The sequence below is a fragment of the Sminthopsis crassicaudata genome, chromosome 5 (assembly GCF_048593235.1).
Source record: "Sminthopsis crassicaudata isolate SCR6 chromosome 5, ASM4859323v1, whole genome shotgun sequence".
Lineage (NCBI taxonomy): Eukaryota > Metazoa > Chordata > Mammalia > Dasyuromorphia > Dasyuridae > Sminthopsis > Sminthopsis crassicaudata.
The window spans coordinates 197,341,859-197,359,922 of NC_133621.1; the positions used below are offsets into that span (position 1 = coordinate 197,341,859).

Genomic DNA, 18,064 nt, shown 5'->3' on the forward strand with positions numbered 1-18,064 from the left:
TATTAGTTAACGGGTGTGGAATAGACAGGGCAGTAGGCTGGGGCTCAGGACACAGGATGTCCAAGTACTGGTTTACCAACCAACCGTGTAATTGTGGCCATTACTTGGCCCTCATGGGCTTCAGTTTCCTTTTCCTGAGAAACAAGAGGGCTGGGTTGAATAATGTTCCACAATCCTTCTGACTGCAAACAGTTCTGCAAACAGTTAATCACCTCTAGTCAGACCTAGATGGGAGCAGCTCAGAGACTTGAACCCAAGAGCCCTGGGAATAGCAAGACCCAGACCACCGTCATTACTCCAAGCCTAGATTTCAGTCAACTCTTATAGAGACCAGACCTGGCAATTTGGCAGGGGCTAAGGCCCTGCCTTCTCGGCAGCCCCAGCAACTAAAGACCCAAAATGACAGTATTTACCACCCAAATCCTTGGCATTGCCAAATAGCTTGACATCAGGCACTGATGTGGTTTTTATCAATGGAAATAACATCACAGAAAGTGCTTTGTCATTGAACCCTAAGGATCATGGAGTTTTTCCTTTTGACTCACAGTTACAACCTTTTCCATGTGTTGACTTTTCCTTCCCTCTCTCTTTTTCCCCCCACTTAGAAAGTGAGCTCCTTGAGACAAGGGACTATCTTGTTTTTATTTTTTAAATTTGTATCTCTAATACTTAGCAGAAAACACCGGACATTGCTCTTGTTCAGTTGTGTTCAATTCTTTGTGACCCCATTTGGGGTTTTCTTGGCAAGAGGACTGGAGTGGTTTGCCATTTCCTTCTCTGGCTCATTTTACAGATTAGGAAACTGAGGCAGACAGGGTGAAGTGACTTGCGTAAGGGTCACACAGCTAGCAAGTATCTGAGGCTGAATTTGGACTCCAGAAGTTGAGTCTGACTTAAGGCCCAACACTATCCATTGTAGCTTCATCTAACTGCGCCACAATAGAAAATATTAAGTGCTTAATAAATGTTTTTTTTAATATTAATTTATTTTCCCCTGTCTCAAAGAGCCTTCCATTAAATAGCTTAAAAAGGCACTAAATTAAGGAGGAAGAAAAATCATTTGCAGCCAGGTTGCCGGCAGAGTTGGGAATTGGGTCCCAGTATCCTGGTTCCCAATTCCATGCTCTATCCTAGAGTTCTGCAGAGATCTCCATAGTATTCTCCTGACAAAAGTCTAAGACTGGGTGGAGCAGGGGATTAGGAGAAGAATTTTCAGGAAATACCATCAAGTACCATATGGAAATTTCAGTCCCTTGCATTAATGAGCCTGGTGACTTTTCTCACATTAGAAACTGCAGTCAGAAAATATAGACCCAGTGGACTCTTCCCAGCTCCCTTGTGTACCAAGCCCCTCTCCCCCTCTCCCTCACTTGCCCTTCTAGACTTCATGAAGGCAGCTCCTACCTGCAGCAATGGCTGTTTTCTTGTCCACAGTCACAGCCACAGCTGTGCTCACTGTCACGGATCCTGGGGAAAGAAAAAACATTTCTTGGTCAAGATCTCAGCAACTGAGATGGAGGAAAAAGGGTTAAGAGAGTTTTTGCTACTTTCTCCCATTCCCTTTCGTGTTTCAGTGATGAATATAAATGCAATGCTCAAGTTTGGGATCTAAAACCCTTAGTGGGACAATATGGGTGGTTTGGGAAACACTGAGTTTTCGCTTTTAGTTTTCTTGTTTTACAAGGCAATGACGTGCCAATAAGGGTAAAGTGTCTTAGACCAAATTTAAATTCAGGTCCTCCTGACTCCAGGACTGGGACTCGATCCACAGAACCACCTAGCTACACCTGAGCCTCGAGGTTTTTAAATTTAAAGGATTCACATCCTCCTTGATCATCCCTGCCCCACTGTAGTTCAATAGAACAACATCTTAGGCTTCTTGATGCCATCCTTTCTCTGCATAGGGCCTGCCTGATTGCTGGCTCCATTCCAGGGACTGGTGAATTGTCCTTTAAAATCAAGTACAAGTGTTATGTAATGCTGTCCTAACTGTAGGAAGGAATCAGATCTGATCTCTCCTGACAGGTTCATGTCTTAACAGCCCTAAAGAAGGTTGGGCAGAATTCTACCCCTGGTGATTCCTTAATGAATGTTTATTAGTGAAAAGGATGGCCATGACTACCAAGCCTGACTTGAAGCCTTGATGCCCCTAGCTCTCTGCCTAGCCTAGTAGATAGGAATAGGGGCTTTTCTTGTGTTTTTCTCCCTAATGTTTGTTTATCATTAAGCTGTGAGTTTCTAACAAAGCAGAAATTAAATCATAACTAGGAGCTCTCCATTGCACAGAAAACACAGAAAACTCTGTGTGTGTGCGTGTGTGTGTGTGTGTGTTGTGGTGTGTGATGTGCCCGTTGTCTTCATCAGGCATCACAGAGCAATTCATAATCTCAACGTCAAATCTCAATGTGATGAACTCCAAGATTCTTTTGTTGTATGGAAATTTGTCTGCCACCAGTTTTTGCCCTGAAACAAACACGTCCAAGTCTATCTATAGTTATTCGGCTCAATGTGATTTTTTATGACGTGGCCCCATAGGAAGTTTGAAGCACTATTTTACTACATTTGTGGTACGCGGTACCACCTTATGAGGAGGCAGGACAGTCTTGCTGATAGAAGGAGGGATCAGGAAGTCCAGGGTTCATATTCTGCCCTTGGCATTTACTAGCCGTGTAAGACCAATAAGTCAAGTAATTTAACCTCTGTGAGACTTCAATTTCTTCATCTATAAAGTGAGAATAATGTTAGCTGCAGAATCTCCTTGGATTGTAGGGCTTAAAAAAGCAAATGAAGCTTTCAGAAAACTTTAACATGACACAAACATGTCAAGTTGTGATTTAATATTAATATATTATAATGAGTTTAGAGACTGCTTTGTAATCTAAATCACTGTGATTCTAGGAGTTCCCAGTTAAGGCCGCTGCCCAGGATGCTGGGTATTGATGGAGAGCTCATTCCATAGTCATTGCAAAGGGCAGCTTCCCCACAGTGGCGTCTTTGAAATCTGCTGGCATTTGCTTGGAATTCCGTAGACTGCTCTACACAACAAACTACATGTGGGACATTGCCATTTAGGAAATGCTAAGAGAAAAAGATAAGAAATTCCCAGAAAAATGCTATCTCAGGATCTTAGGGAGCCTAGGTCCTTTTTCTAGGACCATTGAAACATTGATGTACTTGATGCTGCTCCAGAGCTAACGTCTCTGGGTGAAAGGGACAAGAAGTGACCCTTCTGGGGCACTGGCCATTTGGCCTTCTATGGCTATTTGCATCAGCAGCAAAAGACAGTGCAATGAGGGTAGAACCCCCTTTCCCCACCTCCACTCCCAGCAAAGAGCAATGGTTTAGATGTGGAGAAGCGTCAGGGGATGTTTCTTACATCCCTGGGGCCATGTTCCCTGGAGAAGTTTTTCTTTTGAGTGTGGTCAATTCCCTCTTCTGGATTTCAATTCAATTCAATAACCATTTGGGTATCTGGGTAAGTGTGCACCAATTTTGATCTGGAAGAGGCTAGCTATCTAGTCAAGCTCTCTCATTTTACAGAGAGAGAAACTGAGGCTTGAAAAATAACTTGCCCAGGATTACGAAGGTAACAAATGATGAGGCAGGATCTGTGCCTTGAACCCAGCTCTCTTTCCATTGTTCCACAGTGATCCTGTGTGCCCGAGTGAGTAGAAGTGCAGATCCCTAGGTGAAGAGAGAGCTGATTTCTCCTTCTCAGCTTTGCCATTCCCCATTGGCCCATTTTTTTGGGTTGCCAGGCTCCCTCTCTTTTCCTTGCTGCTCAATTCCCCACCCACCTGCCCTCCTACCTCAATGCCACAAAAAGCTTCCCAGGCAGTCAGCAGGCAGAGTCCTGGTGACAAGGCGCAGGTGGAGAGCTGGTTTCAGGGACAGCATCTGGGGTGGGGTGGAGGAGTAAGGGGAACTTCTGGGTGACACTAATTTGAATCACTCTTTCCTAATACTGCCTTCGCAATGCTGTAGGAGACTGTCCCGGGGGTCAGGAGCAGACCCTTTGCTTGCACAAAGAGTTCTCAGTTTCTACCCTTAAATTTTTGGGGCATGCAGCCAAGAAGGATTAAGTGTCTGAGGCCAAATTTGAACTCAGACCTTCCTGACTTCAGGGCTGGTGCTCAATCTACTGCACCATCTACCTGCCCCCTATCCTTAATTTTGATGGGTAGAGCAGGGCAAAGGGAAGGAGGATTGAGACTTAGGCACAGAACATCTGGAGGCAGAAGAGATTTGGGATAGACTGAAGCAGGGGGCTTATATGGGGACCACACTGGTACAAAGTAGTCCTAGATCTACTTTTCCTAACCTTTCCAATGCATTTCTTTGATACACAATTCCAACCTCCTCCTTAAGCCAACATTTTTATTTAGAAATTTTTTTTTTTAGTGAGATTGAGAAATTTTTTGCTGTCTCAGATTCCTGAGTTAGCCCATTTGACAACACGGAGCTTCTCTGAGGCTAGGTCTATTCAATGTGTTGTTTCCTGGAGCATTTTGCATTCGGCTATCCCTTTGGTAACTTGAAAAGTAACTTGGTGAAAGTGGTGAGTAGGAGGAAAGACCCCAACTAGGGTGCATCAAGTTTTTGTCTGTTTGTTACTGACTTTGACAATGAGTGTAAGATTTCTTTTATCCATCCACTGGTATAAGCTTTTTCTTCTTTCAGCTAATTCCATCTCTTCTTGCCTCAATCTTACCCTGTGCACCCCCCCTTTTAGTCCTGATTCCTAGTTGCCTTTTTCTTCACTCCAACTAAGCTAAGGAGAGAGAAGGAGAAGGAGGAGAAGAAGGAAAAGGAGAAGAAAAAGAAAGAAAAGGAGAAGATAAGGAGGAAGAGGAGGAGAAGGAGAAGGAGAAGAAGGAGAAAGAGAAAAATCTCACATAGGTGAAATATTCTCACTGCTGGTAATTTTTTAAGAAGTCCTCAGAAAAAAGCTCAGCTCTATTAAGCAGCTGTGTGACCTTAATTCACCTCTATAGATTCAATTTCCTTATGTATAATAGAAAAAGATTAGACTTGATCTTTGAAGTCTCAGCTTTAACTGTGGGAATCCTTTGATTTTAGTCATTTCCCCCAAACTAAGGGGGGGCTCTAGTGGTCTACTAGCTCTCCAAACTGCCTTACTCCTGACATATGAAGAACCTAACTTTATGAAGAGCCAACTCTGCCTCTGACAATAAGATTTGCTGAGATCCTTATATTCCTTAGGGTAGGTAGTTCACTTAGCAATTAGACTAACAGGATCATATTTTCAGGGTTGGTAGAAATCACTGAATTTAACATAATTGTTTTCCAAAGGAGAAAACTGGGCTGATTAAACTAGCCTAGGAACCAAAGGTTTCTGAGCTCATTAGTTGCAGAGCTGGGACTAAGGTCCAAGTGTCCTAACTCACAGTCTCTTGATCTTTCTACTCTGGCTTTCCAAATGACCTCTTTAGGAATCAGCAGGATGGTGCTGTGGAAAGAATTCTTGATTTGAAGAACTGACTTCAGATCTTGGCTCTACCCCATATTGACTAAGTAATCTTGGGCAATTAATTTATTCAGCCTCCCTGAGCTTTTTCTTCTATAAAATGAGGAAGTTAGACTAAATGACTTTTAAGGATTTTTTCTATTTCTAAATCTTTGATCCTATGATCTAGGGGAGCACAATTATCTGTTCTCATTTTATGATAGCTAGTTGGAGCAGTGTTTATATTGCACACCAGGTCTGAAATCAGGTAGACTCATCTTCCTGAATTTAAATCTGTCTTCAAGACACTTCCCAGCTGTGTGACTCTGAGCAAGTCACTTATTTAACCATATTTGCTTCATTTTCCTCATCTGTACAAAGCAGAAGGAAGAAATGGCAAACCACTCCAGTTTCTTTGCCAAGAAAAACTTCAAGAACCAGACATGGCTGAAATGACTGGACAGTAACAAATAATAAAAGAGACATGCTACAGAATTGAATAATCTGTGCTAAATCATAAAGTATCAAAAGGAGAGTTGAGAAGAAGACCCAAGAGTGCTGGATGATTTTCACTCAGAATTTGTTAACTTTCTTAAGCTTTGCATTGAGTAAGAAAGAAGGAAGAAATCCCTTGGCCACATCCCTAACATTGGTGCTAGGATTTAAGTTACCTGCTTCCCCTCCAAAAGGGACGCTGAAGACAAAGGAATCTTCTGGTTGCTCTGCAGCCTGCCGGTACCAAAGCGGGAAGTGGTCCATGGTGAAGATGCTTGATTTGTCTTCTAGGGTCAGGAACTTTCTGCAATGAAGAGGGACTTAGCATGTTTTCAGAAGTCTGTGAGACTCTCATTAGTCGTTATCTATCATGTTCCAGCATAAATTCTGAGAATGCAAAGAAAGGCAAACTGCTCTCCTTCCCCCCCCAAAAAAATAGTTTCTGCTCTCAGGTTGTTCATTGTATTATGGGGGAGATAGCATGCAAATGATATATAGAATAAATTAAGAATAATCTCAAAGAAAAGAGAAAGATTTCTTGAGGAAGGTAAGACTTTTGCTGAGACTTGAAGAAAACAATTCATTATAACAATCTTTCCAGATCTTTTTTTATTTTTATCTTTTTTATTATCCTATTTTTATCCTTAAATGCCCACAGGATGAATTGACTTAATTGGGTCTCTTTGGGGTCTTCTAATGGGTTTTTGCTAAGATTCTTTAGAGTAAAAATTTTAAATTGGAAAGCTTCACACAATAGAATCTCAGAAACAGAAAAGACTTTAGGTTCCAGATGCTATCTGAATAAGAATCCCCTCTGCAATATTCCTGATAAGTGGTCATCTAATCTCTAATTAAAGACCTCCAGTGATGAAAAATCCACTGTCTCCTGAGTAGACAGAGCCACTTTTATTTTTATTTTTATTTTATTTTATTTTATTTCATTTTATTTCATTTTATTTCATTTTATTTCATTTTATTTCATTTTATTTCATTTTATTTCATTTTATTTTATTTTATTTTATTTTATTTTATTTTATTTTATTTTATTTTATTTTATTTTATTTTATTTTATTTTATTTTATTTTATTTTATTTTATTTTATTTTATTTTATTTTATTTTATTTTATTTTATTTTATTTTATTTTATTTTATTTTATTTTATTTTTTGGAGGCTGGGGTTAAGTGACTTGCCCAGGCTCACACAGCTAGGAAGTGTTAAGTGTCTGAGACCAGATTCGAACTCGGGTCCTCCTGAATTCAAGGCTGGTGCTCTGTCCACTGCGCCCCCTAGCTGCCCCGACAGTGCCACTTTTAGACAATGATTTCCCTTATACACAGCTGGAATCTTTCTCTTTCTAGTCACTATTTTGCCCTTTGAGGCAAAGCAGAACAAACTAATTCCTATTTCAAACAACAATCCCTCAAATACTTAAAGATAATATCATGTTTCCCATTTTCTCTGGGTTGAACAACTGCTAGCTTGTAAAAACTGTTTCTCACAGGGCACGGTTTCTGGTCCTCATAGTTCATACAGGAATTGGTCAAAGAAACTTGGGATAGAATTGTCTGATTTTCATGTTACATATTCAATGCTATTAGAGAGGAACACTGAAAATGATAAATTCAAATAGTGATTAATTTTAAAAAAACACGATTCTCTCTCTTTCTCCAATATGTTTTATCTGTCTATCTGTTTATCTCATCAGACACTGTGCTAGAGAAATCTCTGCCACATTTCCCCTCTATACTAAATGACAACAAGGAAGGCTAACCGAAGAGCCTTGTACAGAGATGGAGGTTGACAGACATTTAAAAAAAAAGTCTATGAATACTCCACTAGTCTACCATATCTCATGTGGATAGATGAAAGCTTATGCTTAACTCACATGGTAGAAAGGGCCCGGGTTTTTTCAGACATAGCTTAGTGGAATAGTTTAACATTGAGATTTTATTCTTTCTTGGAACAGCAAGGGTTGAAAAAAAATTGACAATACCAAGAATTTCTGCAACTCCCTTTGCTGCATCTATAAATCCCAGACAGTTTTCCAGCCTAGCCTCTGTTATTCGCAGGGTTTTTAATGCCCTCCCGGGTTGGATTAGCGAGAGAAAGAAATCCATGATAAAGCACTTCCCCACTTTAGCTACTTTATCCATAACATGAAGGGACTGGATTCAATGATGCCTAAGATCTCTCCTCTTCTCAAATCCTAGGATCTAGGACTGAGAGTCAGAAGGAAGGGCTGGAGATAGGGGAAAGAGAGCCTTAGGGATGGAGCAGTTACCACCAAAATAAGCAATTTCTTGTGGATTGAGTTTAGAGACTACACCGATTCTTGGTCCATAGTTGTTGACTTTCTGAACTCATTTTCACAAATGGCATAGTGGGGTAACCGCCCACTCTCAGGAAAATCCTCCAGAAAGTCTCATTCCATTATTCATCCCCTTTCTTTCCAATGAGGCTTCAGGGAGCGCATCTTTCACCAAGATGGAGGGAAGGCGTGAGGTTGTGAGTGTGTTTCCCTAAGGCTGGTTATATGGAGCTTCAGATCTAATGGACCCTAATTTAACAAGTCAAACAGGGTGGGTGTATTGTCAAGAAGTTAAGGAAAAGAGTGGCAAATGTCCTTAACGGCCCCCTTCCCACTCTTTCCCTATGCTATAAAATTCATGGGTCTCACGTTTCTGATGCAGACACCAGGTGGTGCTGTTTTCCACAGCACTCTCCAATTTGGCTTGGACCTTATCGTTGCTATGACAACAGCATGGCAGGCCACTGGGACAGGAGCTTTATTAGATCTTCAAGCCATTTGAAGGACAGTGATCCTTAAGCCCACATGTTTCCCCGATGAGGGGTTCTGGGATCCTTTAAAGGTGTGCTAGGCCAGAGAAAGAGCTCCTCAACCTCCAAATATATCTTAGGAGAAAGGGACTTTTCTCAGGAAAAACTCTGAGAAAGCTTCATATCATAAGATTTGGCAAAAATTTCCTCTTCCAGGGCCTGAGAATAGTTCATAATAATGAAGTAGATGACCTTGACCTACATCTTTGGTGGCCATATTTTCCAAGTCAAAAACTGGGACACATAGTCTTATATTAAAGTCTTTTTTTTCATTTTTGGTTATTTTGTTTAGAACATCAACAGGACATATGGTTGCTATTTGTCCCTTAAGCGCAGCCCTCAGCTTCTTAAAGCGTAGCTTGTCACTTTGAAGAAAACACACTTAGACCCAAAAGGGAAAATCTCTTTACTGTTTCAATAAAGTAGATGATCTTCCTCGTTCCTTTCCCTCCTTGTTACTGCCACCTCCCAGGATTGTCTGTGGTATGATTCTTAGGCCTTCATTCATTCTCCTGGCCATGCTCTTCTCATCCTGATCTGAATCAAAGTCTACTTTTCGTCATCACCACTACTTAACCTACCAACGAAGTCTTGGTCTCTTCTGTAGGAAACCTCTGAAGTCTGAGGTTGGTTAACGTAGCTCACCTGTTAGACACTTTTTCAGGGCTCACAAATAAGCTGCTTCTCATGAGGCCGGCTCGAGTGCCCAGGAAGGCCATGTCCACCACATCGTCCGATTTGCTGTGGAAGAGACGCAGGGAAGGAAAAAGGTTAGCTCTTGAAATTGGGACAAAATCTTTGCTGTTACTTCCTAGGTTTATGAGAGTGTCCAGAAAAAAAATGTGGTACAGGCGTGAATGCTTCTTTTTTTCCTCTTTGTCCCCAAATGTGACTTTTGGGAAGTCTACTTAGGGAAGATTCATTCCCATCAAGTTGCCATTGCAAACTACTCACTGAAAGTCCTGGTTTCCCTATGAAATTCCTTCCCTTCCTTGTTTATCTGATTTCTGGAGCAGTGACTCTGCATTTCCTTCCATAGCTTACTCTTCACATACTGCTCACTTTGCTCCTGGAGATTTGGGACTTGAAGGATAGTGATTAAGAGAATTCATTAAGGAATACTCTATTCCAGGTCTTAAGGGAATGAAAAGATGAAGAGGCAATGACTTTGGGACATATAGGAGAAGTTGTGATGGTCTTTGACCAAAATGTAAACAGGAAAAATTTTAAATTTTTTCTCACATTGCCACAACAATCCCTGTGGGGAAGAAGTATGGTGCCAGGTCTGAGAGCCACTATTTCCAATTTTAATCAATATTCTTTCTGGATTAGAGCCAAATATTGTTTAGATTTTGCCAACCTCTTTCAGGGTCTAGACTGATGCATCCAAGTAAATCAACACTCAAGACACTGTCTTTAAGAATCTGTCACCACTAGAACCCTTTATGTTTAGGATGTTTAGGGCTGTTTCAAAGATGGCATTGCCGTAGCATGAAATCGTGAAGAAGCTGGTAATTGTCCTTCTTGTAAGGCTAATAACATGGCCCAGTTCTTACCCTTGGGGACAAGAGGATGCTCCTTAATCAATTCTAAGGGGAAGACTGCTCAATGTGAAGAAGCACCATGTATTACTCTGGCAGTAATGAGGTGTATTAAAACCTACCAGCCTGAAAACTGGGAAAAGTATTATAGAGTAAACCAGGAGGGATTCTCTACTCTCCTATTTTCTATATTCAGTCATCGGTCTATCTGCTTTAATCTCTCTCTCTCTCTCTCTCTCTCTCTCTCTCTCTCTCTCTCTCTCTCTCTCTCTCTCTCTCCCTTTCTCTGTTTCTGTCTCTGTCTCTGTCACTCTATCTCCTTCCCTCCCTCTCTCCCTATCTCTCTTTCTCTCTTACACACACACACACACACACACACACACACACACACACACACACACCCCTGACAACCATTCTCCTTTTTTTCTTGCAAATACCATCTTTAGTTCTTACTCTTCTGGTTAAAATTATCAAATTTTTCTGAGGAAGCTCAGAATGCCAAGGTATGCCAAAGACATAGTCACAACTTATTGAATAGAGACCTTTCATATTTGTTAGAAAAACAGTTCTATAGAATGCTTAGATTTACTTTTCTGAGGTCCTGTGACCAACTGGTTGAGAAATAACCAGTCCATATCTTTTATCATTTCCAGATAGAATCATCCCAGAAAAGAGTTGGGCATGTGGTCTGTGGAGGGGCAAGGTGCACTTTTTATATTGTTAAAGGGTATGAATGATTGTTCCCGAGAACCTTGGCCAGAAATTCCTAGAAAATTGCTCAATCTGCAATGTGGAAGAAACTTCCACATCCTACCCTCCTCATCATTAATCATGATGGGGACAAACTAGGAAATATGAGTAATTTTCTGAGTAACCAGTTGAGTAGGAGGCCCTGATCTAAGGCATGCTTGGTTTGGAAAGCCTGGAATATCCCCAACTTCTTGCTTGGTTTTCACCTCCCTTCTCAGGACCTACTCAGATATGTTAAGGGCCAAAGCTGTCCAGTAGGCTTCCATTGGAGCAGTCACCACAGCATCAAATAGGACCTCTTGCACCAGTTCCTCATCACCTACAGTAAGGAAAATCACTATTTACAAAGTAAAAGGAGACTCTGTTCTCTGCTCTCATCCACCATCCTGCCCATCCTACCTACCCCGCCCACCCTGCCCAGTCATAGATACTTTTGCTCTTTCAGTACCTACTATATGCCAGAAACTTTGCTAAGGATACAAAGAAAGGCAAGAGATGGTTCCTGCCTTCCTAGACTCACAGTCCATGGGGAAGACAGCCAAGCAAGTATATACAAATAAGCGACGTACTGTATAAATAGGAAATAATTGAGAGACTATTGTTCTTATTAGACCATCTTGGTAAGTACCTTTGTTCTGAGCCAATTTTGTCTATTGGCTGACTATTATCACTATCGGGGGACTCATGATCTGTAGTTTAAGAGTGTTGACTCACAGACTACTTTGAATCTGGGGTAGTAATTAGCCTTCTGAGGACACAATTTACAAAGATGAATAAGAGGTCATATGGGTCTAAATATGATTTCCTAAAACTGTCTTCTTGGGAAGTGAGTCTTCTGTGAAAGGAAGGAGCTAGTATGGGATATGGAATTTGCAGCTGCTCAAGAAATTGGGGGAGGTGCTGCTGCTTTTGAGAGGTGACATGAAGACCGAATGCTTCTTTTGTTTCTTAGCAGATGATTTTGTTTTCTACTTTATTGGGAGAATGGAGACCAGACAACATAAGCTCTTTGATCTTCCCTATTCCATGCAAGCCCCTCTATAGCTTCATGTGTTTTCTCCTCCTTTATTGCTCTTTCTAAGGAAGAAGGGTTCCTTTTCCTTGCCAATGACAAACTCCTTATTTGTACATTTAATCCTATCTCCTCTTATCCCCCTCCTATCTTCAAGAATTCTGTTTTATCATTTCATTTTTCACTGATTTCTCAACTCCATACAATTTAGTTATTAAGTCTAAAAGGTCTTCTCTTAATTGTCATCCTGCAGGATCTCTCTGTAACTTTTCCTTTTTTCATTTTTTTTCCTCTATTACTTTTGATCCTGTTGAGCACTCCACTTCTCCTGTTTACTTGTTATCTTTTTTCAGTTTGATTCTATATTATTTCTTTTTTTATCTTTCCGATTATTCCTTCTTAATCTCCTTTGCTCGATCACCATTCTGCCCCTGACATTTTTCTCTTCTTTATATACTCTCCCTTATATATCTCTTAATTAATCATCACTGTCAATGATTTCCAAATCTATGATATTATACAAATTATGTGGGACAAGCAATAATTCTGATATTGTTTCAATGGTTCTTTATCTGTGCTTCTAAACTCCAGTGACTGCCTATTATCGTTAGGACCAAATATAAATTCCTTTTTTTTTTTGACATTTGAAATCCTTCACAATGTGGTTCCAGCCTATCTTTTCAGCCTTATTATCCATCACTCCCTTTCATGCATACACACAGTCCAGCTAAATTGGGTTCTCACAAATGACATTCCATCTCCATCTCTGCCTTTGAAATGATTCTCCTCTGTATATGGAATGCAATCCCTTCTCATCTGGAACTCTTTATTCTCCTACAAGTCTCAAACCACATGATACCCTTTGTATGAAGCCTTTCCTGCTCCCCACAGCTTCTAGTTCCTTTTCTTGTCCCTCACTGCCCCCTCTTCCTCCCAATTATTTTGTGTTCATTTTGTATATAGACCCATACTGGCAGTGTGACCTTCAGCAAGATGCTAACCTTTTATTTAGAGATCTAGGCAATTCTCTAAGATGATAAGTTGCAGAGAAAGTGTCAAAATGCATTAGTAGAAGAAATTTCCTCATCTGAAAATTCTCTATAACAAGAAAATCACAGGTCCAATTTATATTCCTATGTTGTGTGTATGTGTGTGTGTGTGTTTGTGTACACACTTCTCCTCAAGTAGAATGTAAGCTCCTTGAGGGAGAGACGAATTGTTTTTCTTTCTTTGCACCTCCAGCACCTAGCCCAGTGCCTGGAACATAGTAGATGTTTAACATGTTGATTAAATAACTTCTGTGAACATTGGTTTTCTTAATTGCAAAAGGTATAGAAATAATACTTTTTTTTTTGCGACCTAGCATGTGAGAAAAGTACTTTATAAAGTGTTAAATGCTACAGAAAAGTGAGGGGTTACTATTCTCTGGTTTCAGTAGGATTCATAACACTCACATTCCAGGTCAGGCTCTTTGTTAGTCAAATACTGGACCATGGCATCCATCTGGCTGAGTTTCCGATGAGCTGGATCAATATCTGTGATGCAGTAAATCCTGCAATATAGGAAAATGGGACTTACTCAGAGAAATTTCATCTTCTCCTTTTTTCTTCTACAGCCCATAGTTTTCAGTAGTCTCATTAATAAGATATTTCCACTTACCACTCATTGGCCAGAGTCAGATCTGGTTGTAATAAGTCATGCAGTCCTGAAATGAGAAATCACACTTATTATAAGAAAAGCGAAAAGAAAGAAGGGAAGGGAAATGAATTGTTTTGTGAAAATAATTCCACTGACCCACATACTGATTCATTTATTAAACATCTATTATATGATTCAAGGCACTGTGCTAGTCAGTGGGGATTCAAAAAGACAAAAAAGGCAGTTTCTTTCTTCATCTTTCATCTAGTGTGGTAGAGGATGCTAATAAACATGTATGCAGAAAAGTAGAATTTGAAGTAGGGAGTGATGAGGACAAAGGAGACATCTGGATAAAGTGTTCCAGGAAAATCTGAAGAGGAACAATTTTATATATTTTTTTTTGCTGTAGGTTTTAGTAAAAGTATAATGATGATGATAGTGATAATAGCTTCAACCTTGACTTTGGAAGTCACATTGAGTAAATAAGTTTTTATAAAGCACTAGGGATAAAAAGACAAATGTGAAGTAGTCCTGTCCTCATGGGATTTACTTTCTAATATAACCTAATGTAAGATTACATTGAATTAACTGACAAAGGCAATACCTACAAATAAGGTGATCTTCTTTAAGCAACACATCCTGAACATAAAGTCATGAAGGAAAAAGCTGTGGTTTAATTAAGAGATAGGCCAGCTCCCTGAAATCAAAGCTTATGGGATGAACTTTTTTAAAGCAATTAACACCAGGCTTAATGTATGTCTTTGAAACTGCAAAATGGGCCATAAGAGATTTCAAAAGTATACTACAAAAACAATGTTAACCAGTCACAGTTATAGAAAATATATTTAAAAAAGCAGTTATAGAAAATCTAACATTTAATTGCCAAAAAGGAAAAAGAGTATTGACAGACATTCTTACAGTACATGACAACAAATTAAAATCTGTGGAAATACTTTTGGAACAAGTAAACATAGCTTTTACTGAGAAACAGACTTTCTGATAAAAATCCCTGTTGTGTTTATGAAATATAATTCAATATAGTTTACTGCTGGATAAAGCATATAAAGTGACTAAAATCCAAGAGTTAAATAAAAAAGTCTTTTATGGGCAATATTCACTTGCCACCACAAACAAAAAATTGGCGAAGATGCATTATGTGTATGGATATGTATGTATGTATATATATATACATTCACACATATATGTGTATATATTGTATATGTATATATTCTTATTAATATATGTATACATATATATTTACACATACTAACTCTTTTGGAAAGTATAGGTATCTCTCATTACAAAGCCATATGTCACTGGATTTATCAAATGTAACTTGATTGATGAGTGAGTGGGCAGAAATTCACCTAACTTGCTTATCTAGCTGGCCCCAGACTATTTTCATATCCCCTCCAGCGAACCAGGGGTTCTCTAGCATCTGGCCATCTGCCTTGCTACTTCTCTGCTCATTCCCATATGAAATACTCCACCACTGCACCTGAGTTGAGGATTGCTCCTGCTCCTTGTACACATGCACACACTTCCTTGCACCTAGTTATTCTATTCAGCTTTGGGCATTAGCTTGTGCTTCTCTTTCTCTCTTTGTATATTTGTATGTATGTGTGTATGAATATACGTATATGTGTGTGGGCCTAGACCAGCCTCTAAATAAATAAATAAATAAATAAATGTATATGTATAATATATGTATGTATATTTGTAGACCAGATTATTTTCATTGGAACTCTATAAGAATTAGAGACTCATAATAACAGCAACAGCAGCAACCACCAATATTTATATAACATTTACAATTTTACAAAATATTTAATATTTAGTTTCTCATAGAAACCCCACATGAACCCTATGTGGGCAGGATTCATAGAGGAGATGGCATCTGAGCTATCACTCTGAGCACTGATGCTTCCCCTGCAAAATGATTTTATATTTATTCTATATATAATGTGTATGTTCTCATAAATGTACATGTTTTCCCCCAGTGATCTGTAAATTCCTTAAGGATGGGGGTGGTCATTTTCGTCATTGTATTCTAAGTGCTTCACTATATGCCAGGTATAGATAGCATATAGTAGGTGCTTAATAAATGTGTTAATTGTTTAAATTGAATCTTACCATTCTTTGCATCCCTAGTGCTTGCACAATATCTGGCACATAGGAGGCACTTTATACTTATTGACTGACTGATCCTAACAGGCACAGATATGTCAGCTATGGGAGACAGAGTTTAAGGAGAGTTAGTTTGCTGGCGATTGGAGTATGTGAAAGAGATTAATGTTGATGGAAAGCTAGAAAGGTAAGATTGTACAACTCCAGTGTTCTATAATGTATTAGAATTGCACATGCCCAAGTAAGTGAATTTTAATTGAATTGACTTTATAAAATGAACACATAGCTTAAAAAGTAGTAGAAAAAACATATACCAATAACATAAATGCACAGAAACAATAACAAAATGGCAGAGCTGACGCTTTCCCTGATCTTAGTATAACCAAGCCTATTATAAGGGTAGAAATAATGATAATCGAACCATATCTGAAAAGGAGTCACAGAATCACACTGAGAGTTTAAAGGGATCTCGGCAGCCATGAAGTCCAACCCATCCACAAAAGGAATTTTCATGATGTCATTGTTGATAAGTGACCAGCCAATTTGTCTGAGATCACTAAGGACAGGGATTCCCCACCTCTCCAGGCAGCCCAATCACTTTAGCACCTGCTGACTCTTAGGGGCTTTTTCTTGATAGCAAACTTTCCTTTGCTTTTTAAAAAATCTTTTACTTATTGTTCTTGGTTCAACTTGCTGGGGCCAAATCAACTCCCTTCATTATTATTAGTGATAATAATAATAATAGCTAGCATTTTTATAGCTATTGTTGTTCTTAAGTTGTTTCAGTCTTGTCAGACCCTTTGTGACCTCATTTGGAGTTTTCTTGGTAAAGATAGTAGAGTAGCTTGTAATTTACTTCTCCACCTTATTTTACAGATGAGGAAATTGAGGCAGATAGAATTAAGTGACTTGTCCAGGATCACACAGCCGATAAAGTGTCTGAGGCCAGATTTGAACTGGGAGAGACACAATTCCTGATTTTGGGCTTGGCATCCTATCTATGTCACCTCACATAACTATTACCAGGGACTTTACAAGTATTATTTAAATTTATCCTCATGGTAACCATGTAAAGTAGGTGCTTTTACTGTACCCATTTTACAGGTAAGAAAACTAAAGCAAACAAAGTTTGAATGACCTGCTCAGTCAGACAGTTATCTGTCTGAGGCTGAATTTGAACTCAAGTCTTTCTGACTTCATACTAAACCTTACTTCTCTATACCAAATATGTTCAGTCCCTTCAGCCAATCTCCATATATTCTGATCTCAAGGTTCTTCACCAGCAGGGTTGCCCACCCTTCGGGCAGTTTATCAATATCTTTCTTAAACCATATACTAAATATAATATGCCTTATGACATCTGACAAGGGTGAGAAGCAATGGAAAGTAAAACCAGGCTATATAACTCCCTAACAAAGCCATTCTTAGGGCATTTAATAATGAAAACAGAAGAAAACCATCAATCAATCAACAAGCATTTATTAAGTTCCTATCAAGTGCTGGGTGCTATGCTAAGACTTGAGAATAGTAATACAAGGAATAAAAAAATCCCTTTTCAAAAGGAATTAAAATTCTCCTGGAGGAGACAAGAAGTACACATGTAAAAATATTCAAGATAAACACTTACTAGCTGTGTGACTTTGGGCAAGTCATTTACCCCCAAGCGCCTCACCCCCAAAATAAAGAAAATTGGAGAAGAAGAAGGTTTGGGAGAGAAGAGAATAAGATCAGTCTTGGATGTATGAAGAAGTCTCCAGGATGTCCAGTTTGACACATCCAAGAAGTAACTGGTGTGCCAGATTAAAGGTTAGAGGAGAAATAGGGGCTGGATATATTATTGATCTGCAAGTTATTTGCATAGAGATGATGGAAGTTATAAGTAAAGAGTGTCAAGGGAGAAGAGGAGAAGTCCTAGGAGGAAACTTTAGGGAACAACTATAGTTAGGACATAAGATATGGATGAGGAAGAATTAAAGGAAACAGAAAGAGCGGTCACATGAGATTAGAAAACCAGGAGAGAGTACTTTCACAAAAACCCGGAGGGGAGAGCATTTGGGAGGGGAGGTTGGCCAAAAGCATCAGTTGCAGGAAATGAGTTAAAGACAAAACTAAAAAACTAAAAAAGACCATCACACTTGACAATTTAGATATTATTAGTAGCTTTGAGGATTAAACTAGCTGGACTGCCAAGGGTT

At 39.3% G+C, this 18,064-nt stretch overlaps 1 protein-coding gene across 1 annotated transcript in view; it reads right to left on the minus strand.

Annotated features, from left to right (window-relative positions):
* The window catches only part of CACNA2D4 (calcium voltage-gated channel auxiliary subunit alpha2delta 4), a 176,171-nt gene that overhangs the window by 85,527 nt on the left and 72,580 nt on the right, over positions 1–18,064 (minus strand). The window contains exons 22-27 of the mRNA XM_074269384.1: positions 13,764–13,809; positions 13,559–13,656; positions 11,318–11,411; positions 9,447–9,542; positions 6,139–6,266; positions 1,405–1,467 (exon numbers count right to left, since the gene is read on the minus strand). Of these exons, the coding sequence (XP_074125485.1) occupies positions 1,405–1,467; positions 6,139–6,266; positions 9,447–9,542; positions 11,318–11,411; positions 13,559–13,656; positions 13,764–13,809 (525 nt within the window). The remainder of the gene's footprint in view (positions 1–1,404; positions 1,468–6,138; positions 6,267–9,446; positions 9,543–11,317; positions 11,412–13,558; positions 13,657–13,763; positions 13,810–18,064) is intronic.